The sequence below is a fragment of the Hemitrygon akajei genome, chromosome 7 (genome assembly GCF_048418815.1).
Source record: "Hemitrygon akajei chromosome 7, sHemAka1.3, whole genome shotgun sequence".
In the NCBI taxonomy this organism is placed as follows: Eukaryota; Metazoa; Chordata; class Chondrichthyes; order Myliobatiformes; family Dasyatidae; genus Hemitrygon; species Hemitrygon akajei.
In genome coordinates, this window is record NC_133130.1 from 45,887,318 (window position 1) to 45,906,743 (window position 19,426).

General features: G+C 41.0%; 1 protein-coding gene across 5 annotated transcripts in view; it reads left to right on the forward strand.

Moving 5' to 3' along the window:
- LOC140730399 (transcriptional-regulating factor 1-like) overlaps positions 1–18,315 on the forward strand; it is a 255,963-nt gene extending 237,648 nt beyond the window's left edge. For all 5 annotated transcript variants that reach the window (XM_073050733.1, XM_073050732.1, XM_073050735.1 and 2 more), the window contains 3 exons: positions 8,802–8,978; positions 16,545–16,747; positions 16,923–18,315. In XM_073050733.1, coding sequence (XP_072906834.1) covers positions 8,802–8,978; positions 16,545–16,747; positions 16,923–17,232 — 690 coding nt within the window. In that variant the 3' untranslated portion in view covers positions 17,233–18,315. The remainder of the gene's footprint in view (positions 1–8,801; positions 8,979–16,544; positions 16,748–16,922) is intronic.
- The last annotated feature ends 1,111 nt before the right edge of the window (positions 18,316–19,426 follow it).

Sequence of the window (19,426 nt, forward strand, 5' to 3'; positions counted from 1 at the left end):
AGTTATCCCCGCCCCCACCACCCCTCTTTTTCACTATTCGCCATCCCCTTTTGCCTCTCACCTTATCTCCTAGCCTGCCCATCGCTTCCCTCTGGTGTTCCTCTCTCCCCCCCCCCCCCCTCCTTTTCCAGCCCTCTATCACTTTCACCAATCAGCTTCCCAGCTCTTTACTTCATCAATCTCCCTCCCAGTTTCACCTATCACTTTGTGTTTCTCTCCCCGCCCCCCCCCCCCCCACCACCTTTTAAGTCTACTCATCTTTTTTTTCTCCATTACTGCCAAAGGGTCTTGGCTTGAAACATTGACTGTACTTTTTTCCATAGATGCTATCTGGCCTGCTGAGTTCCTCCAGCATTTTGTGTGTGTAGCTAGGATTTCCAGAATCTGCAGACTTTCTCTTGTTTATAATGAAAACTAGGGCTGGCTGATACTGGTTTTTGAATGGGTGGGGCTTTTAACTTGTATGTAATTATCTTAGATAATTGATTTCTAGTTTTTCTGTGAAAATTCAACTGTTGCATTTGTACCCAGAAGATCAATTGTGTGTGGTAGAGGAGGAAGCGTGCAGTGTATCGCTAGTGACACTGTAAGATGTGTAACAGTAGCTGATTTTAAAAAGTCAGGTGGCTAAGATGAATTGTGTACAGAAGTACCTCTGTTCATTTCCTGTTGAGCATCATGTCATCTGGAAATGATGGGTTAAATTATTTTATTCATGATCATACATGAAAGTTGTGAACAAATGGATTCAAGGCAAGGGATTTGTTTCAAGGTGACTGATCTTAACACTGTTCACTATTTTTAAATTATGTGCCAGTCGAGAATATTGATAATTTTTCACGCTATTTCTAAAACAACAATAGGCCAAGTGAAAGAGAATACTATCTAAATAGGCAAATTTCTATGAATTCCAATGACGTTCATGCAAATATGTTTTTCCATTCATTGAGTTATACTTTATTCCCACAGAAATACATTACTTTTTCCCTCTATTAGTTGGAAACATTCTGTCCAAACTATTCTAGCTGATTTAAGATTTTCTGCTGAAATCATTTCAATAAATGGTCAACATGAGTCATGTTTTTGTACAATCACATTCCCAGAACCTCTTCCTGTTTTTAAGAAGAGATCTGAGAGAACATTTTGAAGTGAACTTTTATTTAAATTTCATGATCCTTGTGAAATTTTTTTTGTATTAGTTATGTGTTTTTTTTTATTTCTACAGTGAACACTGTGTATGTATAATGTGAGAAAAAGATAAATGTTGGAAAATTCAAATTTTGAATGCCAGTTTTACCCAAGAACACGAGGAGGGGCAGCAGGAGTGGGCCATTGAGCCTGCTCTTCCATTCAATAAGATCATGGCTGATCTGGTCACAGACTCAGTTCCACTTACCTGCCTTTTCACCATTACCATTAATTTTCTGATATGCAAAAATCTATCTAACTGTATCTTAAATACTATAAAAGGGTAAAGTGGGGGCAAGCAATGAGTTAAATGTTAAATATCTATCTTAACTGTATCTTAAATTCAAGAGATTCTACAGATGTTGAAAGTCCAGAGCAGCCTACAGAATGCTGGGGAACTCAGCAGATTAGACTGCCTCTATGAGGAGGAATAAACAGTTGATATCTCAGGCCGAGGTCCTTCATCAGAACTGCATAGAGGAGGAAGTAAAAAGAGAAGCTGGGGAGATGGGGAGGAATACAACCTGGCTGAAGATGGATGAAACCAGATAAGGGGGGAGGTGGGTGGGAGGGGGAGGAGATGGGAGGTGAAACGTGGAAGAGTTAAAGGGCTGAAGCAGAAGGAAACTGATAGGAGAAGTCAGTGGAATAAAGGAAAGGACATGGAGAACTGAAGAGAGATAATGGGCAATTCATAAGCGCAGGGGAGAAGAGATGAAGGGCCACTAGATTAGGGAAAAACAAATAGTGGGGGGTAGGTGAGGGCAAGCAGAGAAGAGTTATTACTAGAAATTGATGTTCATGCCATCAGGTCAGAGACTACCTAAACAGAATATAGGTGTTGCTTCTCCAACCTGCATTTGGCCTCTGGCAGTCGTGGATAGACATGCTGGAATGGGAAGTTGAAATGAGATGGGCAGCCACCGAGTGAGCCGACCTTCTGTGGCAGACAGAGCAAAAGTGCTCAATGAAGCAGTAGCCCACTGGGGCGCTGGATACAATAAGTGACCCCAACAAACTCATAGGTAAAGGACTGTTCAGAGCCTTGAGTAGTGGTGAGGGAGAAGGTGCAGGGGCAAGTGCAGCACTTGTCACAGTTGCAGGGAGATACGTGGGGGTGGACGAGTTGATAAAGGAGTCAATAGAGAGCAGGCCTGTGGAATGACAGATAGTACAAATGTTATTGCATGAACAGAGAATTTATTTCATCATAAGGAGTTTACTAGAGACCATTGGGACTTAAATATAGGGTTAAAATGAGTAATGAATTTTTCAGTTTGCTCCTTTTCCAAATCTTTCATTTTACTTTTAATGCATTTGCATTGAAAAGCACAGAGAGGTTGCTTTGAAATGAATCACACTGCCCCATTATTTGAAAATTATCATAATTTGTAGTCATCACTTTAAATAACTCTTCTAACAGATTTCATGTAATTTTGCAAAAGCTGCTTCATAAGTCCTAGAGATACCCTTTTAAAGAAAATTGCAGTGTAAAATTGGAATTGGTAGCAAATCTGGCCACCTACCTTCACGAGGGATATCAATAACGAGAATCAGAATCAGATTTACTATCGCTAGTTTATGTTGTGAAATTTTATGTTTTGTGGAAGCAGTACATTGCCAATATACAACAAAATATTATAAATTACGCTTGCAGGGGTAAGTACCAGGTGGGAGATCTGTGGGGAGGGACGTGTGGACCAGGCAGTCACAGAGGGAGTGATCCCTGTAAAAAACAGTTAAGGGTAGAGTGGGAAAGATGTGCTTTAGTGGTGGGGTCTTGTTGAAGGTGGCAGAAGTTGCGGAGGATAATATGCTGGATCCAGATGCTGGTCATCTATTGCATCTGGTGCTCCCGGTGCGGCCTCCTCTACGTCGGCAAGACCTGTCGCAGATTGGGGGACCGCTTCGTCGAGCACCTCCACTCCATCCGTCACAACAGACAGGATCTCCCGGTTGCCTCCCACTTCAACTCTGCTTCACATTCCCATTCGGATATGTCCATACATTGGCCTACTCTACTGCCATGATGAGGCCAAACTCAGGGTGGAGGAGCAACACCTCATATACCGTCTGGGTAGTCTCCACCCCCTTGGTATGAACATCGAATTCTCCAACTTACGGTAATTCCCTCCCTCTCTGTTCCCCATCCCACTTTCACTCTGCCTCCTTTTCCAGCTGCCTATCACCTCTCTCATGATTCTGCCACCTTCTACTACCCATAGTGCTTTCCCCTTACATTCCTTCACCTCTCCTGCCTATCCCCTCCCTGCTTCCCCTCCCCCACCCCTTGATCTTTCCTCTGATTGGTTTTCCACCTGGCACCTTCTTTATAGGGCCCCTGCCCCCTCCTTCTTCAGTCCTGACGAAGGGTCTCGGCCCAAAACGTTGACTGCTCGTTTCCACAGATGCTGCCCGACCTACTGAGTTCATTCAGCTTGTTTGTACATGTTGATTTGACCACAGCATCTGCATTGTACTTTGTGAAAACAATAGTAGGGTAGTGTACTTGGGTTCATTGTCCAGTGAGAAATCTGATGGTGGAGGGGAAGAAGCTGTTACTGAACCATTGAGTGTGTGTCTTCAGACTTCTGTAATTCCTCCTCGATGGTAGCAATCAGAAGAGATAGAATGGATAGAATTTATTTAAAACTTGTATCCATCCCACAATGTGAGGGACTAAAAATCTTTGTGTTATGACTGTCGCAATGTGAATTTAAAAGTTTAATGGCTTGTGGAAAAAAGCTGTCCTATAGCCTGTTGGTCCTGACTTTAATGCTGCGGTACTGTTTGCCAGATGGAAGCAGCTGAAACAGCTTACAGCTGGGATGACTGGTGTCCCCGATGATCTTCCAGGCCTTCCTTCTGCACCTGCTGCTGTAAATATCCACAATGGAGGGAAGTTCACATTCACAGATGCACTGGACTGACTGTACCACACTCTGTAATGCCCTGTAATCAAGCTGGTGATACAGCCAGTCAGTATGCTCTCAATGGTGCCTCTGTAGAAGGTCTTGAGGATTTGGGAGCTTATACTGAACTTCTTCAGTCGCCTGAGGTAGAAGAGACGCTGTTGTACTTTTTTTTTAAACCACAAAGGCGGTGTGTACAGTCCAGGTGAGGTCATTAGTGATGTATATACTGAGGAAATTGGCAGGACAGACATGGGTGTAAAGGGTGTAGAGAAGGGGACTCAGAATACAACCCTGGGGGACACCTGTGTTGAGGATCAAAGGGGCAGTGGTGAGGGACCCATCTTTACCATCTGTTGGCAATCCGATAGGAAGTCTAGGATCCAGCTGCACTTGGTGTGCAGGCCAAGGTCTCTGAGCTTCCTGTCAAGTCTGGAAGGAATTAAGATGTTGAATGGTGAACGGTAGTCCAGAAATGTATGCATCCCTCTTCTCCTGGTGAGTGAGGATAGTGTTTAGTGCTGTGGCCATGGTGTCATTGGTAGACTGGTTCCATTGGTAGGCAAATTGTTGGGGTCCAGTTTGGGTGGTAGCATGCTGCAGATGGAGACCAGCCTCTCAAAGCATATGCTTATAATTGAGGTGAGTGTGACAGGGCGCCAATTGTTCAGGCATGCTACCTTGGTTTTCTTAGGTACAGGGACAATGCTGGATGATTTGAAACAGGAGGGCACTACACACTGGGAGAGGGAGAGATTAAGAATGTCCGTAAACACACCAGCCAGCTGTTCCACACACACTCTGAGTACAGGCCCTGGGATGCCGTCCAGCCCTGCTGCCTTGTGGTTGTTGACATGTTGGAATGTTCTACGAATGTGCCTGTTCTGGGTGATGGTAGTCCTTAATGATGGATGTCACTTTTTTGAGGTATCGCCATTTGAAGATGTCCTTGTTGCTGGAGAGGCTGGTGTTCGTGATGCAGCAGGCTGAGTTGACAATTTTCTGCTGTTTTTTTCCGATCCTGAGCAGTGGGCCCCTGCATACCACATAGTGATGTAACCATTTAGAATGTTCTCTCTACAGTAGATCTGTTTAACTTTGCTAATCTTGGATGACATACCAAGTCTCCTTAAACTCCTAATGAAATACAGCAGCTGCTGTGCCTTCTTTGTAATTGCATCATTATGTTGGGTCTAGGATAGATCTCAGAGATGTCAACACCCAGGAACTTGAAACTGTGCACCATTTTCACCGTTGATCCCTCAATGAGGTTTGCGTTCCCTTGACTTCCCCTTCCTGAAGTCCACTAAAGATTCTTGGTCTTAATGATATAAAGTGCAAAGTTGTTGTTGCTGCACCAGTCACACTTGCACACTTTCTCGTCACCATTTGAAATTCTGCCAGTAGTTGTGTCATCAGCAAATTTAAAGATAGCATTTGAGCTGTGCCTAACCATACAGTCATGGGTGTAGAGAGAGCAGAGCAGTGGGCTAAGCACACATCCTTGAGGTGCACCAGTGTTGATTGTCAGTGAGGAGGAGATGCTATTTTCGATCCACACAGATTGTGGTCTCCTGGTGAGGAAGTCAAGGATCCAATTCAGAGGAGATACCAACTCTCAAGTTTTGGAGCTTGTTGATTTAAAACTGAGGGAGTGCAGGGAAAATTGATATGGATGTTGCTGGTCCTCACAAATTCATTCAGAGTCTTCCCCAACCAGAAGCCTTGTGAACCATGTGATCCACGATGAGCTGCAGTCTGCTTAGAGGCATTGAAGTCTTGTGACTAAGAAAGTTACAAGAGAACCAGGTACAATCTCTGGAAAACCATCTCATGAACGGTGGAATCAGTGAAGGATGTTCAACAGTTATGGCAGGGCTTGAATGCTATCACTTCTTATAAGGTAAAATTAAGTGACGTAGGCAACAACTGGACTTTGCTTCGATGCCTTCTATACTTGCTTTGACTGTCAAAACATGAAGAAGCCATCACAAACTCCCACAGCCCTCGATGATCCTGTGATTTCAATCTCTTAGGTCAACATGTGAGCATCCTTCAGAAGGGTGGGTAAACCTACGAAAAGCATCCAGCCCAGACAGGATACCTGGCTGATTATTAAACACCTGAGCTGATAAACTGGCTGGAGTGTTGGGACATCTTTAATCTCTTGCTTCGCTAGTTTGAGGTACCCACCTGCTTTAAGTAGGCTTCACTTATACCAATGCCTAGGAAGAACGTGGTAACCTGCCCCAATGACTATTGTCCGGTAGCACCTACATCCACTGTGATGAAGTGATTTCAGAGGTTGACGATGAAACAAATAACTCCTGCCTGAGAAGTGACTTAGATTCACTCCAATTTGCCTACCGGAGCAACAGGTCCACAGTAGATGCCATCTCAGTGGCCCTTCATTCAACCCTGGAACATCTGGACAACAAAGATACATACATCAGGATGCTCTTTATCGACTGCAGGTCGCCATTCAATACCATCATCTCCTCAAAACTAATCAATAAGTTTCAAAACCTTGGCCTCATTGCCTCCTTGTGCAATTGGATCCTTGATTTCCTTAATTGCAGACCCCAGTTAGTTTGGATTGTCAGTAACTCCTGTGCAATCTCTATCACACAGGTGCACCACAAGGCTGCGTGCTTAGCCCCCTTCTCTATCTGCTTTACCTTTATGACTGGCTACATACAGCTCAAATCCTATATTCAAGTTTGCTGATTTCGTAGGCCAATTCAAAGGTGGTGATGAATCAGCATTTAGGTGGGAGATTGAAAATCTGGCTGAGTGGTGCCACAACAGCAGGTGGCACAATGTTTTAGGATCCGTCAGCATAATAAAATAGGGGAAGTTAGAGAACAAAAAAAAGAAAAGAGCATACTGGAACAGAGAGACAGAAAACAGCTGGAAATCAAACTATACAACAAAAAAATGTAGTCAATTGTGGAATGAATAATTGCATAAACACTGTTCCTGCCACCATAAATATTTAAATTATTTAAATATTACAATATTTTTTTTTGCGATTTGGAGGTCACTAGCAAAGCCTGGTTACAGAATCCAGCCACCTTAAGGAGAAAAAAGTGAAGACTGAATCTTTGCTGAAGCAGCCTTTGTGTTCTGCGTTGCATCAAAGCACAGTGCTATTGTATTCAGCCTTGCCCATTTCTTACAGGAGTTGCAGTGTAGCAGACAGGAGTAAAAACATAGGCTCCTGTATTTATTTCTACTTTTTTACCCCTGTCCAGCCAAGTCATGCCAAAGCACTTCCCAGATTGAAGATACTGCATAGATTTAATAGATAAAGAAAAATCCCAGACATCCATTAACAAATCCTGTACACACAGCTACGGTAAAACTACCTGTGCTTGCTACTGAGCAGTACCATGAGCTGTAGCTCCAATGAGTTTCAATGTCTCAATCAAAACATATATTTATGTTTGAAAAATTGTCACAATATTTGTCAATTTGTATTTTTAAAGATATTGAAGAACATAAACTGTTCTTGCTGAAATTTCATAGGTCCAGTGACCGGGATTTGATCCTGGTTGTCTGTGAGAAGCTTGCACAGTTTTTCCGTAACCACACAGGTTTCCTCCAGGTGTACCAGTTACCTCCTCACGTTGTACATTAGTAGGTTAAGTGGCCACTGTAGATGACCCCTAACATCTAGATGGTTGAATCTGCAGGTTGGTAGAAATGGGGGAGAGAAAGTTACAGGGAAAATTAATGGGTTTGCTAATGGGAAAATTAATGGGTTTCCTCAAATTATACCAATTTTTATCAATACACCATAGAAAGTATTCTGTCAGGATGCATATAGACTCAGTGGGCTATGATGGACTCTTTATGTGTCAGAAGTGAATATGAAGGTAAGCATAGCATTTTGCTGGCAGTTTCAAAATGCTCTGATTTGTTCACAGAATTTACCCCTTTCTGAAATTGTGCATGTCTGTCAAGTTTATAAATCATATTAAATAACATCTTTGAAATAATTCCAGGAAACTTCAGTCATAAAACGTACCTCACAGAGTTAATTAAATTTCCTTTGTCTTTGATGAGTTGTGGACTCACATTTATGTCATGGCAAGAAAGATCTACTTCCTCAGGAGACTAAAGAAATTCAGCATGTTCCTCTCAAATTATACCAGTTTTTATCAATACACCATAGAAAGCATTCTGTCAGGATGCATATTGACTTGATATAGCAACTGCTCTGCGCATGACCACAAGAAACTTCAGTTATAAAAACAGTTCAACACATCACAGAAGCCAACCTCCTCTCTGTGGAATCTGTCTATACTTCTTGCTGCCTCAGTTATCAGCCAGCATAATCAATTACACTCTCCACCCTGGACATTCTCTCTTCCCCCCACCTCCCACCCATCAGGCGGAAGGTACTAAAGCCTGAAAGCACATACCACCAGGCTCAAGGACAGACACTGGAATACTAAGATGTACTTTTGACCTCGCAATCTATCCTGTTACATTCTTGCACTTTATTGTATACCTGCATTGCTGTTTATTTTTGGTAGCTTTTACAGTTTATTCTGCATTGTTACTGTTTTACCTTGTTCTACCCTGATGATTTGATCTGTATAAACAGTATACAAGACAGGTTCTTCCACCGTATTTTACATAATACATAAACGACATTATCAATGATGAATTGTAATGTCTGTTTCCTCTCTTTAGTTTAGTGATGAAGATGAAGAAGTGGAGGATGAAGATGATGATGATGACAGAAAATCAGATAGAGATGAGGAGAGAACAGAAGCACCGAAGTCCCCTTTGCAAGTGCCAGTAGTTCCTATGGAGCAGCTGGTTGTTCAAGGGCCGACCTTCATGTGTGAAGTGCCAAATTGTGGTGCAGTAAGTTTGAGTTTTGACTTCAATGTTAAGTAATCCTCTATATATAAAAAAAAAAGCATTAGCTTTTTTGGAGTTTCCAGATATTTTTTCTGCTTCAGAGGTTTGTATTAACTACTCCCCCTTCTCAGTACTCGTATTTCCATACAAAATTAAATATTACAGTCCCAAGGAGATGGTTGAAGACAGTCCATTGATCTCTGAAATAGGAGTAAAACTCCTGGAAAAGCATAGATCCTCAATCCACCCCTTTTTTTTTAATGAACTTCTATACACATGTGGTCAAGAGTATATTGACTGGTTGCATCATGGCCTGGTATGGAAATACGAACTCCCTTGAATGGAAGTCCCTCCGAAAAGTAGTGGGTTTGGCCCACTCCATCATCGGTTAAGCCCTCCTCTCCATTGAGCACAACTACACGGAGCACTCTCACAGGAAAGCAGCATCCATCAGCAAGGATCCCCACCACTCTCTTCTCGCTGCTGCCATCAGGAAGAAGGTACAGGAGCTTCAGGACCCACACCACCAGATTCAGGAACAGTTATTATCCTTCAACCATCAGGCTCTTGAACCAGAGAGGTAAACTTCACTTGGGATGCTCTGCTCTTTATCGACTACAGCTCAGCGTTCAATACCGTCGTCCCTCAAAACTCATCAATAAGCTTCAAGACCTTGGCCTCAGTACCTCTTAGTGCATTTGGATCTTCGATTTTCTCACTTGCAGACCCCAGTCAGTTTGGATTGACAACAACATTTCCTCCACAATCTCCATCAATAAGGTTGTGTGCTTAACCCCCCTGCTGTACTCACTGTACACTTAAGATGTGTAGCTAAGCACAGCTCCAATGATAAATTCAAATTTGCTGACAACACCACTGTCATAGGCCAAATCAAAGGTGGTGACAAATCAGCATATAGAAGGGAGATTGAAGATCTGGCTAAATGGTGCCATAACAATAACCTTTTATGCCGTATCAGCAAGATCAAGGACCTGATTATTGACTTCAGGAGGAAGAAACCAGAGATCAATGAGCCTGACCTCATTAGAAGACCAGAGATGGAGAGGGTCAGCAACTTTAAATTCCTCGGTGTGATTATTTCGGAGGACCTGTCCTGGGCCTAGCACGTAAGTGCAATTACAAAGAAAGCACAGCAGTGGCTCTACTTCCTTAGGAGTTTGCAAAGATTCAGTATGGCATTTGACAGACTTTTATATTGACTAGCTGCATCACAGCCTGGTATGGAAACAAAAATGCCCTTGAATGGAAAATTCTACAAAAGGTGGATACAGCCCAGTCTATCACAGGTAAAGCCCTCCCCTCCGTTGAGCATATCTCCACAAAATGTCGCAAGAAAGCGGCATCCATCATCAGGTACCCCCACCACCCAGACCATGCTCTCTGTTCACTGCTACCATCAGAAAGAAGGTTTAGAAAGGTTCTAAGAATAAACCAGGAAATTATTGGCCAGTGAGCCTGACATCAGTAGTGAGAAAGTTACTGGAAGGTTATCTAAAGGACTGGATATATAAGTAATTTGGATTGAAAGGGACTGATGAGGGATAGTCAACATGGCTTTGTGCATGGTAAGTCATGTCTAACCAATCTTACAGAGTTTTTTGTGGAAATTACCAGGAAAGTTGTTGAAGGCAAGGCAGTAGATGCTGTCTATGTGGACTTTTGAAAGTCATTGGACAAGGTCCCACTTGGGAAGTTGGTTCAGTGGCTTGGTATTCAAGATGAGGTAGTAAATTGGATTAAACATTAGCTTCACGGAAGAAGCAAGGGATAGTATAGGTGGCTGCCTCTCTGACTGGAGGACTGTAACTAGTGGTGTGCCACTGTGTAGGTGCTGTGTCCATTGTTGTTTGTCATCTGTATCAACAGTCTGGATGATAATGTGGTAAACTAGATCAGTAAATTGGCAGATGACACCAAGATTGGGGGTGTGGTAAACAGCAAGGAAGACTATCAAAGCTTATAGCGGTATCTGGACCATTTGGAAAAAATGGGCTGAAAAATGGCAGATGGAATTTAATGCAGACGTGTGTGGTGTTGCAATTTGGGAGGACCAACTAGGGAATGTCTTACACAGTGAGTGGTAGGGTACTGAGGAGTGCAGTAGAACAGAGGAATCTGGCTATACATCCAAAAATCCCTTGAAAGTGGCATCACAGGTTGATAGAGTTGTAAGCAACGCACAGAAAATGCTGGAGGAACTCATCAGGCCAAGCAGTATCTATGGAAAAGAGTACAGTAGATTTCAGGCTGAGACCTTTCTTCAGCAGGACTTCATTCAGAGGGTGGTGAGAGTGTTGAATGAGCTTCAAGTGGTGGATGCGGGTTCACTTTCAACATTTAAGGGAAATCTGGATAGGTACATGAATGGGAGGGCTGTGGAGGGCTATGGTCCAGGTGTAGGTCGATGGGACTAAGCAGATTAGTAGTTCAGCAGAGCCTAGATGGCTGAAGGACCTGTTTCTGTGCTGTAACATTCTGTGATTTGAAGTTCTTGATCAGTCAGGTTTACGGGGAGAAGATAAAAAAATGGGGATGAAAAACTCAGCTATGACGGAATGGTAGAGCAGACTTGATTGGCCAAATCGCCTGATACTGCTCCCATACCTTATGGACATGAATTCTTAGGGCTATCTTTCTTGCCACTAGCCACACAACCAATTTTGGTATTGTTAGCAGACTTCTTAATTTAAGTCCAAGTCATTTACATACAGTATACCAAAAAAACTAATAGTTTTGAGGTGGTGGAATTGAGCTGATATCTTATATAGATTGAGAACAATTTCCTCATTTAGTATAATTTTTGTGTGTCTCGACATTGTGAATGTGTTAATACAGGGAGTGCAAAAAGTGGAAAGATGATACCACCTGCTGGTCTGTCCTTTAGTTCACAGTTCCTGTATATAAGCTTGATATGAAAACTCTGGTACTACACTTCCATAACTGCAGTCCATTTGAATGTTTAACATCAATACACCTGACAGTGCTGCCTGAGTACCAGGCCACTAACTTTCTTTCAGAAATCCCTTGTTCTGCTCTGATTTGTAAGGAAGAGCAGAATTTGTTAATTGCACCATTCTCCTTCAATGCTCAAGAACCATTTGTTTTTCACACAGATTAACTTTTCATTGGAGATGGACAAACAGACAACATTTCAGCCCAAGGCCCTTCATTAGGACTGGAAAGAAGAAAAAACCCAAATAAGTAGGTGGGGAGGGAGGAAAAGGAGGACAAGTTAGAAGGTGATGGATGAAGCTTGGTGGGTAAGGGAAAGGGGATAAACTAAGACAAGTTCCGTGGAAGGACACATGGCTGTGGTAACCTATCTGAGTAAGTACATGAGTCAGATAGTTGCAGAGATCACAGAGGGGGAGCAGAGAAAGGGGTCTCACTTTACTCCCAAAGAGAAGATTTAAACTTCGTCAGAGTAGGCATACCTTAAAGAAACTTCACAGTATAGCAGCAAGTCATAAGCACAAGAGATTCTGCAGATTTTGGAAACCCAGAGCAACACACCCAGCCACGTGCCTTTGTACTTCTTTCCCTCTCCCACCTTCTTATTCCGGCCACACACACACAAAATGCTGGAGAAACTCAGCAGATCAGACAGCATCTATGGAAATTCATAAACTGTTGAATTTTCAAGCTGAGACTCTTCTAACTCTAGCTTCTATTCCTTACACCACCACCCACTCCCACCACTTTATTCTAGCATCTTCCCTCTCCCTTTCCAATCCTGATGATGAATCTTGGCCCGAAATGTCGACTATTTATTAATTTCCATGGATGCTGCCTGACCTACTGAGTTCTTCTAGCATTTTCTGTGTGTTGCTCTGGATATCCTGAATCTCTTGTGTTTTTTTTATGTTCATTACTGTATATTGACAATTTTTTGGAATGTTACACCAGCAGTAGCCAACTGTGTGTTGCTAGGGGCAGTGACCACTGGACAAGGAAGACATCTGATATTTATAGTTACAAAAGTTCTAACATTGCTTCACTTCAACAAAGTGATTGTTTGATAGTATTTTGGCCTAATTTACAAACCAAGTTTCTTTGTCTCTTATTTGTGAAATGAGTGCCTCATGACCAAATTACAAGACCTTCATTGAAGAACCATATTTTAAATGGATGTTTTTACCCGCATAATATGTCAAGTAGTTCTATGAACCATTGATATATCACAAACACTATATAAATGTTACAGTTGCTCTCTGTGTTACTGTAATGTCATCTTTTTTTGGAAAACCTGGTGCATTTTGCACAAGATATAACCACTTTCAGCGTCTTCCCTGAGGGTCAGGTTTATAGCATTCAGGTCTGGTGACCAAGTAAGATACAAGAGGTCCAGGTGTGATCACTGGAAAGCTTAAATCACTGAAGGATGTTCAACAGCTGTCGCAGGGCTTGAATACTATTTCTTCTTGCAAAATAAGATCAAGCAATATAGGTGAGAGCAAGGCTTTGCTCCCAGATGAGCTCAATGCTTTCCTTGTTCACTTTGACTGTCAAAACATGGAAGAACCTTCACTACCTCCCACATTCCCCAATAACCCTGTGATTTCAGTCTCTGGGGCAAAAGAGAGCATCCTTCACGAGGGTGAATGCACAGAAAGCATTCAACCCGGGTGGGATACCTGGTTGAGTACTAAAGACCTGTGCTGATTAACTGGCTGGAGAATTCACCGAAATCTTTAACCTCCTGCCTCAGCATATACCTACCAGCTTCAAGTAGGCTTCAATTACACTGGTGCCTAAGAAAAATGTGGTAACCTGCCTCAATGACTATCATCCAGTAACACTTCCCATTCACTGTGATATGAAGTTCTTTGGGAGGTTGGTGACAAAACATATCAACTCCTGCCTGAGAAGCAACTTAGATCCACAGCAGATGCCATTTCATTGGCTCTTCACTCAACCATGGAACACCTGGACAGTGAAGATTCATACATCAGGATGCTCTTCATCATCTACAGCTCAGCCTTCAATACCATCATCCTCCCAAAATTAAGCTTCAAGACCTTGGCCTCAATACCTCCTTGTGCAGTTGGTTCCTCTATTTCCTCACTTGTAGACCAGTCACTTCAGATTGGTAAAAATATCTCCACCACAACTAACACAGGTCCACCACAAAGCTCTGCGCTTAGCCCCCTGCTCTGCTCACTTTATATGTGACTGTGAGGCTAAGCATAGCTCCAATACCATATTTAAGTTTGCTGACAACACCATGTTGTTGGCTGAATCTACAGTGGTGATAAATCAGCATATAGGAAGGAGATTGAAATCAGGCTGAGTGGTGCTGCAATAACGATCTCTTATTCAAGGCCACGAAGCTGATGATTGATTTCAGGAGAAGGAAACTGGTGGTCCCTTGACCAGTCCTCATCGGGGGATCAGAGGTGGAGAGGCTCAGCAATTTTAAATTCCTCAGTGTTATCATTTCAGAGGACCTGTCCTGGGCCCAGCACATAAGTGCCATTACGAAGAAAGCAAAGCAGTGCCTCTACTTCCTTAGAAGTTTGCAAAGATTCGACATGAGATCTAAAACTTTGACAAACTTCTATAGATGTGTGGTGGAGACTTATGGCTGCATCAAGGCTTGCTATGGAAACACAAATGCCCTCGAACAGAAAATCCTACAAAAAGTAGCAGATATGGCGCAATCCATCACAGGTAAGGCCCATCTAGCATTGAGAAATCCATACAGAGCACTTTTACAGGAAAGCAGCATCAATCATCATGGACCCACAACATCCAGGCCATGATCTCTTCTCGCTGCTGCCTTCAGGAACAAGATACAGGAGCTTCAGGACTCACAGTCCTGGGTTCAGGAATAGTTATTACCTCTCAACCATTTGGCTCTTAAACCAGAGGGATAACTTCGCTGCCCTATCAGTGAACTATTCCCACAACCTATGGACTCGCCTTCAAGAACTATTCATCTCATTTTCTTGATATTTATTGCTTATTTTTTCCTTTTGTATTTGCACAGTCTGTTATCTTTTGCATATTGATTGTTTTTCTGTCCTGTTGGGTAGTCTTTCACTGATTCCATTATGCTTCTTGGATTTTCTGTGTATGCCCACAAGAAAATGAATCTCAGGGTTGTTTATTCAAGTTCAAAGTAAATTTATTGTGTGTATTTTGACAGTAAATTTACTTTGAACTTGAATTTGCACTTTATGCTTACAATTCTCTGAAAGTGGCTTTGAATCTAGTTCCTGATTGGCAAGGACCAGCATAGTATAGGGTGTTACTGCTGAATATAGCAGGCTTCATCACACACCTGCTTTGACAACTGGCTGAGCTACACTTATAGACATGTGGGCTGTTGTACATGGCAAAAGGCTCTGAATATTTCAGGCTCTGACAAACATCTAGAAATGTACAATTTGAAAAAAAAAACTACTTAAAAAGTGGAGATTTTAAAAAACTAAAAAATTAATCAATTACAAAAAAAGTTAGACTAAACACTAAGGAACACTTGAGTACAGTTAAATGCATTTTGATATATATTTATTTAGCTGAAATTATTTTCGTCAGAATGGTTTCCACCATTTCTTTCCATTGCCAGCTCCTTGGCTCAGGTTCAGTGGTGAAATTTCCTAAAGCACCCATAGGAAAACTTGAAATTGGTGCTCCATTGCTGATCTTCATGAACAGCTAAGTGTCAGAACATAGTGGGAATGAAATCGACACAATCATTTTAGGAAGTTCAGAACACCACAGTTGCATCAATAAGTCTCAGATGTTTTTCTGATTGTCAGGCTGGGTCTGCTCACAAAGTAATGCACCACTGCTTTCAGTATATAAATGTTTTTGGAGAGAAAAACATTAGGAAAAATTATTTATTCCCTTGTGTATTATAACCATTGATATGATGAAAATTATCTTTGATGTATCTTTCTTCGACATCTTAAATATAAAATTGACTCGACTGTCCTGGATGCGGTGCACTGCCCAAACTCATCAGCAGCTTCTGCCTGCCCACACTGGTTTGATCCCTGTACAGAGGGCCATGCATTGGAAAACGATTGAGCAAAGTGGAGTTCACTACAACTGGCAGCTGAGCTTTGGGTGGCATGTGACAACTTTGTTCATTTAGGAACTGTTTAGTATTTTAAAAAGTAAAATAAGCAGAATTAATAAAATCTTAAAATAATGTAAACTAATCAGCATTAAAGTAAAATGGGTAAACCACTTTACATGCATTTACTTTTTTACTCAAATGAATAGTGTCATTCTTCTTACACCACTTATCGTTGCCTTAAAGTTGAGTTGCATGTTAAGTTATCAATGCTTGCCTGCTGAACGTGGAACACTTATAGGCTGAACAGCAAGGGGTAAGTTTTTGAAATATCCATGCAAAGTTGATAGCTGGAAGTCAATATGGTCTGGACCACTGAAAATCATTTATTAATTTTCTGCATTAAATGGTACTGTATTTCAAACAGAACTCCCCACCCCCAGTGATTTTTTTTAACGTAAAGTATTTTATTGTGGATCTGACTTCAAGTTCCAACACTCTAGATAATCATCTTCTCCTCTTAGATATTCAGCTCCAGGCAGGCTTTAAATGGCCATGCACGGATTCACGGTGGTTCAAACCAGGTGCCAAAGCAGACATCTGCAGCTAAACTTAAAACGGGAGGATCTCAGCCAGGCTTTGCATCTGTCAAGAATTCTCCAGCACACAGCACAACTAGTGGTGAAACAGATGGTACTACAATTTTCCCTTGCAAGGAATGTGGAAAGTAAGTTAGATGGCTACTTATTTTATAGATATTACAAGCATTTTAACTATGAGAATTTTGAATAATTTCATTCTATTTTGTTAGTTTCAAAGTCAATTAAGTGGGAAAAGTATTAAATCCCTTTTTCAATTTTACTGTTTATACACATTTTCATGTGTGGTTTCTTTGTTTCCAGAATGTTCTACAAGATTAAAAGTAGAAATGCTCACATGAAAACCCATAGACAGCAGGAGGAACAGCAGCGCCAGAAGACACAGAAAGCCCTTGCAGCTGCTGAAGTAGCGTTAATAGCCAGACCTGCTTCACCAATTGCACCAATATTACTTCATCCAGATCACATGAGTATGGTAAAGCGACACTTAGAAGTAGAAGATCATGATATCATTCAGGAGTTAGAAGATGTAATGGATGAATCAAATGTCATGGATACACACCTACTTTTAGATGGAGAAGATGGAGAATTCCTCCAAGATGATGAATTGTAAATGTCTTTTAAAACAATTTTCAAAATAACACAGAATAATCTTCAAATACAATAAATTGTGTTTATAAGTCATCACAAAGTACCAAGGTTAGTTCAAATGCTGAAGAATCGCAGGAGGATTGCACATAGACGGAGATGCTCGACTTGCTTTTTGCCATTAATACCATTTAAAGAGGCTAAGCAAAGCCTTATGGACAATAATTTTCCCTTTTAGCTGCTTGTTAAAAGTTGCTTCGAAGCATTGAAGCCAAACGGGTTTTTTGCTAAAATGGTTTTTTTGTCGAGTGAAAGTTTCAGAAATTAAATTGTCTACTTTTCTATAAAATGAAGCAAAAAAACTGTAAATAAGGTTCAAAATTATATATATTTTAAATTGTTAAATCTGATTTGTTTACGCATTTATTTAACTGCTGTTCCTTGGTGTTATCTAGCAGGTATGGTGTAAATACTTTATATCCCAAAATTCTATTGCAAAAGCAAAATATTTTTGAAAGTAAAAGTGTCAAAATGACAAAGAGAATGCAGATCTTTCACTGGGGCTGTTTTCTGTTATTACAATGTTGTACAGAATTATTAAAGCTTTATTTTATTAATTTGGGGATACAGATTGTGGTCAGATTGCATGCCTTTTACTCCATAATGTAATTTATTTTTTTTATATTTGCACTGTAAATGTTTTTTTCAAGTATGTGAGGAGAGTCTTCCACACATTTGTAGTCATCTTTCGTTTATATATAATGAGATGTTATGTTATGAATGAAGCACTATGTATAGTTCAGTGAATGAATTCACTTTATAACATGCTTTAGTTGTATAGCCAAAAAAAAAATCTGGAAGATTTTTGTGCCATGTCCTTGGGAAGGTTGCATAAATTTAAAAAACAGAGATGGTATCTTTAAAGTAGGCAGTATTTTCTTGTGGATTTAGTATTCACTTTTGCAAGTTGTGTTTGAATAATGTACTCAAGATTTTTTTTAAAAAGAAATGTGATGGGATTAACTGATTTCTTTCCTATTAAAGTGATCAAAGAAAGTGATTTTTTGCCTTCCAAAGCACCTGAAATAAAAGTTGTTTTCAAAGAGAATTCCATTAAGAAAGGTGTTTTAACCTATAGACTAAATTCCTCGAACCAATCTGATTTGGCCATATCATAACACTCAATGTATGCATTACATTAACATTCTTGCGATCTAACTTATCCTATACTGTACAATAATCAACTGACCTCAAGGTCTTTGCTATTGACACCAGCAAATTGTACATCCTCTGAGATTCTGCAAATGTATCCCAAACTGTGCATATTTACAGTGAGAATTGCCCAACTTTCCTTGCTGATTTAGTCTACATAGTCTGCTCTATGGCAGATGTTGAGTTAATTTGCCTGGATAAGATTGTGTTGTTGACATAGGAATGTGAAAAAAAACTGGAATTCCACTCACTGCCTCCTTCTAGAACTTCTGGTTATGTGGACACAATGAACACAGGCAAGAGAAAATCTGCAACTGCTGGAAATCCGAGCAACACACACAAAATGCTGGTGGAACTCAGCAGGCCAAGCAGCAGCTGTGGAAAAAAGTACAGCCGATGTTTCGGGCTGAAACCCTTCGGCAGGACTGGAGAAAAAAAGCTGAGGAGCAGATTTGAAAAGTGGGGGGAGCAGAGAGAGAAACGCCAGCTGATAGGTGAAGCTTGGAATTACTTGTCAAATAGATCTGTATTTGAAGGACAGTCATAATTGGGCAAGGTATTGATCCAACATAGGAGTCAGAAAATTGATGAACACTTACAGATACTTGTAATTTTTGAAGAAAGGTTTTGTTAACTCTTAACTGCTTCTATGGAATTTGTATCAATATCAATGAAGCATTTTGAATGAAATATTTAATTTGTAGGAACCAGGTAATAGAAAACATATTTTCTATCCTAAGTGAGTCAGTTTGTCATTTCTTGATAGGATGCCAGTCAAAGAAGAAAAATATTTCCTGATTTTCAGGAGCCAAAATCATTGAGTTGTTACAAGTCACTTCCAACAGTTAAAAACACCTCAGACAATGATGTGGTGTTCCTTCATGATTTTGCTTAAGTATTTGTTTTGTCATCATGAGTCACTTTGGAGGTACATTCACGTGAATTATTTTCTCCAATTCTTCTTGTATTCAGAATTGAAGCAGGTTGTCTATGTCCTATCTTGCTAC